This window comes from Manis javanica, chromosome 3, assembly GCF_040802235.1.
Source record: "Manis javanica isolate MJ-LG chromosome 3, MJ_LKY, whole genome shotgun sequence".
Classification (NCBI taxonomy): Eukaryota; Metazoa; Chordata; class Mammalia; order Pholidota; family Manidae; genus Manis; species Manis javanica.
The window spans coordinates 34,806,802-34,816,288 of NC_133158.1; the positions used below are offsets into that span (position 1 = coordinate 34,806,802).

Sequence of the window (9,487 nt, forward strand, 5' to 3'; positions counted from 1 at the left end):
CCACTTAACGATATGATGGATCACGTGACCACCCATGATTTGGGTCACCACAGGATGACACAGTGTCTAAAGTAAATGCTTCCTCGACCAGACTATTAAAGAGACTGTCAGCTGTGTCCCTCTTTTCCTGAAGGTACCCCAGCCCGCACCCTCAACCGTGGGATCTCCTGGTGGGGAATTTCAAGATAAATGCGGGGCTCCACTGGCCAGTTCTGAGTCCATTTATGCTCCACTCTCCTCACCTGACCACGCAGTCTTTCCTTCCTCTTTCACAGTGTGGCCTCTCTGTGACCTATTTCAGAATTTTCTTGCCATGTTACTTTCTCTGTGATTTATCGCAGTATGTTCAGAACCTCAAGTCTCTCTGAGCTCAGTTTGTTTTCTCCAGTGTGTAAAATGAGAGTTTTGTGCCTGTCATAGTAGGAGATCCAGGTCCCATCTCAGCACCGACCACTCCTTGGAGCCTCAAGAGAGGAAGGTCCCCTAGATCAGCCTGCTGACGACAGAGTTCCCCGTCTATCACCCAGTCGTGTGCAGTTTGTGGGTAAGCCTGAAGCATGGCAGGGGAGACGCACCAACAGGATCTGTTTAGCCTGTTATACAATGCTCATTTTCTCCAGGCTACGTTTTCTCATAGAAATGTTACCACAGAAAGTGCGGTATTATAATATTATAATACCTAATATTTTATAATACAGAAATTATGAAACATGTATCTGGGGTCTGTGTCTTTGGAGAACACTGTATGCTTCAAGTTATATTTCCTGTTGTCTCTCCTGGCACTCCATGGAAGCAAGTGAACTGGCTGCCTACGGATGCACCAAAGTGTCACTTCCCCAACTCAGTGCTCTGGAGAAATGAGATCAGCATATTCTTCTCCGACAGTGGAATTTATTTCTTAGGAAGGTAAGACCTTCCTGGGTGTTTGAAGACTCATCTGCCTCAGCCACAATTTCCTGAACATTACTGCACGCGTACAGCGCCTGCAAACTCCTGCGTTCCCTGAACGCTTGTATTTGGAAGAATCTGTTCTCTAACCAAAGTGACACAGTCCAAGACTCCAACTGAGAGTGGCCAAAACATGCCCCTTGATCAGTTTTGCGATGCTGTGTGTTTCTAAGTCTCAATTTTTAAAACTGAATTGGTGTGAGGCTTGTTTCACAGGAAAGAAAACCTGAAAAATGAGGAAATGCTTCCCACAGTATACAGTAACTTTTAACGTGGAGGAAAACTGTAGCCCCGGGGAAGCCCAGCAATGACACAGCGACCCAGCCTCGGCTGGGAGGTGGGGGGCTGTGCAGAGGGTGGGGACGGCCTCCGGAGGGTGTGAGGGTGGCCTGAGCGCTGCAGGGCGGGAATGAGGCAGCAGGTCAGTCCGCGTGCTGGATAACAGCTACAGCACCTGAGACTGAGGAGGCAACGACAGTCGTGATAGAGATCATTTTCCCCATTTTTCTCCCGTTACTTACTATCTGTTTCTTTCCCTGTAAGTATGGGAGGAAACAGCAAGCCTCCTAGTACTATTGGCGTAAGAAATGCCTTTTTCTCTGAAGTTGCCATTGGGATCTTGGCCAACACAGTCCTCCTCCTTTTCCACATCCGAGCACAGGCCCAAGCCCACCGACCCGACCATCGCTCATCTGGCTGGGACCCACACGGTGATGCTCATCACTGTGGGTTACATGGCCATGGGTATTTTTGGGTCTCCTAGTCTCTGGAACGACTTCAACTGTAAGTCACTTATCTACTTGTATAAGCTGATGAGGGGCCTCTCCATTTGCACCACGTGCTGGCTGAGCGTGCTCCAGCCCGTCATCCTTAGCCCCAGAAGCTCCTATCTGGCAAAGTTCAAATGTAAATCCTCACGATCTAACCTGGCTTCCTTTCTCTGCTTATGAGTCTACAATATGGCCATTAGCAGTCGCTCCTTACTGTCCACTGTTGCCACCCCTAATGTGACCTCTGGCCATCTTCTGCTTGTCACTGTATCCTGCTCTCTTTGGCCCCAAAACTACTTCCTCAGGCAGATATTTTTCACACTGGTGGCCTTCCAGGACGTCACCTTCTTGGGGCTCATGGCTTTCTCGAGTGGCTACATGGTGCTGCTCCTGTGGAGGCATAAGAGGCAGTCGACCTTGCATTCTAACAGCACCAAACGTTCTTCAAAAGCTTCCCCCGAAAAGAGGGCCATGCAGAACATCCTGTTGCTGGTGGGGCTCTTTGTGGCCATGTACTGTGTGGACTGTGCTGTCTCCTCCCCCAGGACGGTGTGGTACAGTGAGCCTGTCCGTCTGTATGTCCAGATTCTTATGGCCAATGGCTATGCCACCATCAGTCCTCTGCTGCTAATCAGCACCAAAAATCGAATGATCACTTTCTTTAAATCATGTTGGGAAGGAAAGTAATAGTTAAATTATCCAGTGGTGGAAAACTTTTCAAAAGATGAATGAATTCAGTGGCTTTCAAGTGAATATCCGTGGCATTCATGATATGCTCAGTTAATGAAATTTTGTGGAGGTAGGTTTTTCTGTTAAACCTACTTACTCTGATACATGTTGCTAAGTATATACTAGATAATTTAACTGTGTTCTTATCTGACATAACACATGATTTTCATATTTCTGTTCAGGGGAAGCAGGGAGACACCCACAGGGCACAGGGCGGTTCTCATGTGTCACTGCCTGGGTTAGTCACACTACTTACAGGTGCTGGATGGCTCATGGCACTTTTTTAAAAGCCTTTATTCTCAGTGAGCTGTGCTTAGTCTGACAAGGTAGTACACATGTATTCTCCTGGGTGTGTCAGTTTTCTCACTTAAAACCCCCTTTGAAATGGCTTTGCCTTCCTTTCTAATTGCCATGCTAATAAAATTTTTGAAAATATGTTAAGAGTTGTTCCAGATCAAGCTGTCTAAGGTTTCTGTATGCAGAGTGTGCACCTGGAAGAGCTGGGTTCATGTCCTGTATCACAGCCCTGGTCCAGCATGATCTATTCCCAGATACTTTCTCGCAAGTGACAGCGCTGGATTTCTTACTGGCCTCAGTATGCAGTGCTGTGCCTGTCTCGTGCAAAACTTGTCCATTATTTTCAGTATGTGTGTTCCAAGTGACCTGGTAAATGATGTGAATTCATTAAAATGCTTATTGATCTATTGCACCATCCAGGGCAGGGAAATTATTTTTGAGTAACTCTTGCATAAACAAGAACAGTCACCCCAGTGATTCCTCAAATACTAAAGGAAACAGACTTTAAAGTGATTTTTCAGCTCTTATCCAAGTACATAAAAGTCATAGAGGACACTTCACACATTCCATTTAACTTGATAACGATTTTTGTGTAAATGAAAGTGTATGCTTACCTCATGATGATTTAGGAGGTCAGGCAAGGCCCTATATGTAATGACCCAACAGCCACACATCTAGGGCTAAATATATTGGAATTATTTTTGTGAAACATTTTGTAGTCGCACAGATGTTATAGTTCATATTTTACTTTACCTTCCAAGATGGTTTCTCCATTTTTCTAGCAAGAGAATCAGCCTCTTTCATGGGAAAGTCATTTCTTTGGTTGTTTTGACATTGTCAGCCATGAGTGGGGGTTACAGGATATTACATGGTTCCGGACAATGAAAGTTCTCCATGGCTGTGGCCACAGTAACTTGACTGAATGGATCTGATCATACACAGGCCAATCGGTTTCTACTGTGAAACCATTCCTCTGGAAATAAGGATGACATTCCATTTCTTCTGCTTTTACTGAAGTTTTGAAGGCTTTGGGATGTTACAGAAAAAGTCCCAAAACATCTGTCATAGATGAATTGGATTTTTTTATAGTAAGAACTACATAACATGTATAATAAAGATCGATTATTTGGGGAACATGTGGGATGCACCAAATGGGAAACTATTTGCATGATGATCAGTAGTTGCAGGATGACTGGAGAGACCAGACTCAGAGCTGTGGGCCTGAACCAAGACTTTTAAGTTGCCAAGAATCACAAATCAACACAATCCTCAGAGAATTTGAGTAATGATATCTTTTCATTTCCTATATAGACCTATTTTCAAGGTTCATGCTATTCACAACAAGTGAAGCATCTTTATGCAAGCTGATATGCTGTTAATCAGGTTATATTTTGACCCAGATCAAGAATATTTGGCAAGATGGTGGAGAGGGAGTGATGTCAGCAAAAAATGTGCAGAAAAGGACCTCTGAAAATTCCCCCTTCCATAAAAATAATGAGACAAGTAGCAAATATTGTCAAAATAAACTTTTTCAAAAAAGTTGCAGGGGGATCATGGGAAGATAGTGGCATGAGTAGTTCAGAGGAAATCTCCTCCCCAAAACATATATATTTATGAAAATACAATAAATGCAACTATTCCTAAAAGAGACACCAGTGGATGCAGTACAACAGCCAGGATACATCTACATCTGTGAGAACTCAACATCACACAAAGGGGGTAAGATACAAGCCGCGGCCAGGTAGGACCCAAATGCTCCCCCACCCCAGAACCCGGTGGGAAGGAAGGAGTTGGAATGGGGAGGGAGTGAAAGCCCAGGACTGCTAAACAACCAGCTCTAGAAATCCACACCCAGAGCACAGACACAAGGTGCACGGGGGCTGGATATTAGAGAAACGGAAAAGCAAAACCTGTGGGCAGGTCCCCACAAATGGTGCCCCTGAGACAAAAGAAAAGCGAGTGTTTTCTGCAAGCCTTAAAGAGACAGGGACCCCATAGCTGGAAGAAGTCATCCCGGCACACTTAGCCAGCAGCTGGGAATCCTGGGGAACCTTAGGCACCCTAAACCCCAGGGAGGCAGCACAGCTCTGAAGCCCCTCATGGCACTAAGCAGCCTGCCAGTCATTCCTCCAACCAGCGTGGACCCCAACACACTGGCCCAGTAGCGGGAGAGTGGCAGCGTGTGCCGGGGGCGGCGGCACCAGAAGGGACCGGGAGCAGATCGCGTGCGCCAACGGCACCAGAGGGGACCAGGACAGGCTTGTGTGAGCCTGCAGCAGCCGCAACTGAAGAGCCCGGGTGTGGCTCGTGCGCACCGGTGGCAGTGGAGCCAGAGGAGCCCGGTAGAGGCCCACGTGGGAGAGCCCTGCGTGCACCTGCAGCAGAGCCAGAGGGAGCAGGTGTGCTCCCAGCAGCTGATTGGAATCCCAGCCCAATGCGCAGCCACCTGGGCAAGACCCAAAGGCTGCTGCTGGCACACAGCTGCCCGGCAGGGGCGCCACTATCACGGAGGAGCACACCTGGCTTGCCTGCCACTACCCACAGGGCTCTGCGCTGCTCTGACAGAGACCCAGCCCACAGCAGCTTATGGGATTAACCCAGTGGCTGCTCCAGGAGTGCGGGTAACCAACACAGACAGCGGAGAAGGGCAAAGCATCCAGCAAGCAGGAAAGGACTTTCTTCTCCCAGCTGACACACCCGCAACCTGCCTACAGCCACTGCTATCACCATGAAAAGGCAAAAAAACAGTCCAGTCCAAGATAGTTCAGGCAACACCTGAGAGAGGATATGCAGAGACAGACCTAACCAGTTGCCCTGAAAAAGAATTCAAAATAAAAATCATAAACATGCTGACAGAGCTGCAGAGAAATAAGCAAGAGCTAAGGGATGAAGTCCTGAGGGAGATTACAGACATCTGGAGGGAGATAACAGAAGTGAAACAAACTCTGGAAGGACTTATAAGCAGAATGGATAAGATGCAAGAAGCCATTGATGGAATAGAAACCAGAGAACAGGAATGCATAGAAGCTGACACAGTGAGAGATAAAAGGATCTCCAAGAATGAAACAATATTAAGAGAACCATGTGACCAATCCAAAAGGAACAATATCTGCATTATAGGGGTACCAGAAGAAGAAGAAGAGAGAAAAAGGGGTATAAAGTGTCTTTGAAGAAGTAATTGCTGAGAACTTCCCCAAACTGGGGGAGGAAATAGTTGCTCAGACTACAGAGGCACACAGAACTCCCGAGAGATGGAACCCAAAGAGGACAATACCAAGACACATAATAATTAAAATGGCAAAGATCAAGGACAAGCACACAGTATTAAAGGCAGCCAGAGAGAGAAAAAAGGTCACCTACAAAGGAAAACCCATCAGGCTATCATCAGACTTCTCAACAGAAACCTTACAGGCCAGAAGAGAATGGCATGATGTATTTAATGCAATGAAACAGAAGGGCCTTGAACCAAGGATACTATATCCAGCACGATTATCATTTAAATATGAAGGAGGGATTAAACAATTCCCAGACAAGCAAAAGTTGAGGGAATTTGCCTCCCGCAAACCTCCTCCACAGGGTATCTTAGAGGGACTGCTCTAGATCAGAGCACTCCTGAAAAGAGCACAGATCAAAACACCCAACATATGAAGAATGGAGGAGGAGGAATAAGAAGGGAGAGAAATAATCTTCAGACTGTGTTTATAATAGCTCAATAAGCAAGTTAAGTTAGACAGTAAGGTAGTAAACAAGCTAACCTTGGACTTTTGGTAACCAAGAATCTAAAGCCTGCAATGGCAATAAGTACATATCTTTCAGTAATCACCCTAAATGTAAATGGACTGAATGAACCAATAAAAAGACACAGAGTAATAGAATGGATAAAAATGCAAGACCCATCTATATGCTGCTTACAAGAGACTCACCTCAAACCCGAAGACATGCACAGACTAAAAGTCAAGGGATAGAAAAAGATATTTCATGCAAACAACAGAGAGAAAAAAGCAGGTGTTGCAATACTAGTATCAGACAAAATAGACTTCAAAATAAAGAAAGTAACAAGAGATAAAGAAGGACATTACATAATGATAAAGGGTTCAGTCCAGCAAGAGGATACAACCATTATAAACATATATGCATCCAATACAGGAGCACCAATATATGTGAAACAAATACTAACAGAATTAAAGGAGGAAATAGGATGCAATGCATTCATTTTGGGAGACTTTAACACACTACTCACTCCAAAGGACAGATCCACCAGACAGAAAATAAGTAAGGCCACAGAGGCACTGAACAACACATTAGAACAGGTGGACCTAATAGACATCTATAGAACTCTACATCCAAAAGCAACAGGATACACATTCTTCTCAAATGCACATGGAACATTCTCCAGAATAGACCACATACTAGGCCACAAAAAGAGCCTCAGTAAATTAAAAAAGATTGAAATCCTACCAACCGACTTTTCAGACCACAAAGGTATAAAACTAGAAATAAATTGTACCAAGAAAGCAAAAAGGCTCACAAACACATGGACGCTTAACAACATGCTCCTAAATAATCAATGGATCAACGACCAAATTAAAGTGGAGAACCAGCAATATATGGAAACAAATGACAACAACAACACAAAGACCCAACTTTTGTGGGACACAGCAAAAGCAGTCTTAAGAGGAAAGTATATAGCAATCCAGACATATTTAAAGAAGGAAGAACGATCCCAAATGAATAGTCTAATGTCACAATCATCGAAATTGGAAAAAGAAGAACAAATGAGGCCTAAGGTCAGCAGATATAGGGAAATAATAAAGACCAGAGAAGAAATAAATAAAATTGAGAAGAATAAAACAATAGAAAAAATCAATGAAACCAAGAGCTGGTTCTTTGAAAAAATAAACAAAATAGATAAGCCTCTAGCCAGACTTATTAAGAGAAAAAGAGAATCAACACACATCAACAGAATCAGAAATGAGAAAGGAAACATCACAACGGACCCAACAGAAATACAAAGAATTATTAGAGAATACTATGAAAACCTACATGCTACCAAGCTGGAAAACCTAGGAGAAATGGACAACTTCCTAGAAAAATACAACCTTCCAAGACTGACCAAGGAAGAAACACAAAATCTAAACAAACCAATTACCAGCAACGAGATTGAATCGGTAATCAAAAAACTACCCAAGAACAAAACCCACGGGCCAAATGGATTTACCTCAGAATTTTATCAAACATACAGAAAAGACATAACACCTATTCTCCTTAAAGTTTTCAAAAAATAGAAGAGGAGGGAATACTCCCAAACTCATTCTATGAAGCCAACATCACCCTAATACCAAAACCAGGCAAAGACACCACAAAAAAAGAAAATTGCACACCAATATCCCTGATGAACGTACATGCAAAAATACTCAACAAAATATTAGCAAACCGAATTCAAAAATACATCAAGAGGATCATACACCATGACCAAGTGGGATTCATCCCAGGGATGCAAGTATGGTACAGCATTAAAAAATCCATCAACATCATCCACCACATCAACAAAAAGAAGGACAAAAACCACATGATCATCTCCATAGATGCTGAAAAAGCATTCGACAAAATTCAACATCCATTCATGATAAATCTCCCAACAAAATGGGCATAGAGGGCAAGTACCTCAACATAATAAAGGCCATATATGATAAACCCACAGCTAACATCATACTTAACAGCGAGAGGCTGAAAGCTTTTCCTCGGAGATTGGGAACAAGACAGGGATGTCCACTCTCCCCACTGTTATTCAACACAGTACTGGAGGTCCTACCCAAGGCAATCAGACAAAACAAAGAAATACAAGGAATGCAGATTGGTGAAGAAGAAGTCAAACTGTCACTATTTGCAGATGACATGATATTGTACATAAAAAACCCTAAAGACTCCACTGCAAAACTACTAGAACTAATATCGGAATTCAGCAAAGTTGCTGGATACAAAATTAACACACAGAAATCTGTAGCCTTCCTATACACTAACAATGAACTAATAGAGAGAGAAATCAGGAAAACAATTCCATTCACAATAGCATCAAAAAGAATAAAATACATAGGAATAAACCTAACCAAGGAAGTGAAAGACCTATACCCTGAAAACTACAAGACACTCTTAAGAGAAATTAAAGAGGTCACTAACAAAAGGAAACTCATCCCATGCTCCTGGCTAGGAAGAATTAATATCATCAAAATGGCCATCCTCCAAAGCAATATACAGATTTGACACAATCCCTATCAAATTACCAACAGCATTCTTCAAAGAACTGGAATAAATAGTTCAAAAATTCATATGGAACCATCAAAGACCCTAAATAGCCAAAGCAATCCTGAGAAAGAAGAATAAAGTGGGGGGGGGGATCTCGCTCCCCAACTTCAAGCTCTACTACAAAGCCATAGTAATCAAGACAGTTTGGTATTGGCACAAAAACAGAGCCACAGACCAGTGGAACAGAATAGAGACTCCAGACATTAACCCAAACATATATCATCAATTAATATTTGATAAAGGAGCCATGGACATACAATGGGGAAATGACAGTCTCTTCAACAGATGGTGCTGGCAAAACTGGACAGCTACATGTAAGAGAATGAAACTGGATCACGGTCTAACCCCATACACAAAAGTAAATTCAAAATGGATCAAAGACCTGAATGTAAGTCATGAAACCATAAAACTCTTAGAAAAAAAACATAGGCAAAAATCTC

The 9,487-nt window shown here is 43.3% G+C and overlaps 1 protein-coding gene across 1 annotated transcript; it reads left to right on the forward strand.

Annotated features, from left to right (window-relative positions):
• The first annotated feature begins 1,492 nt into the window (after window positions 1-1,492).
• Window positions 1,493-2,405, forward strand: LOC108401757 (vomeronasal type-1 receptor 90-like). The gene is given in 2 exon segments (XM_037024010.2): window positions 1,493-1,599; window positions 1,601-2,405. Coding segments are annotated over 2 exon segments (912 nt in total).
• Window positions 2,406-9,487: the final 7,082 nt, after the last annotated feature.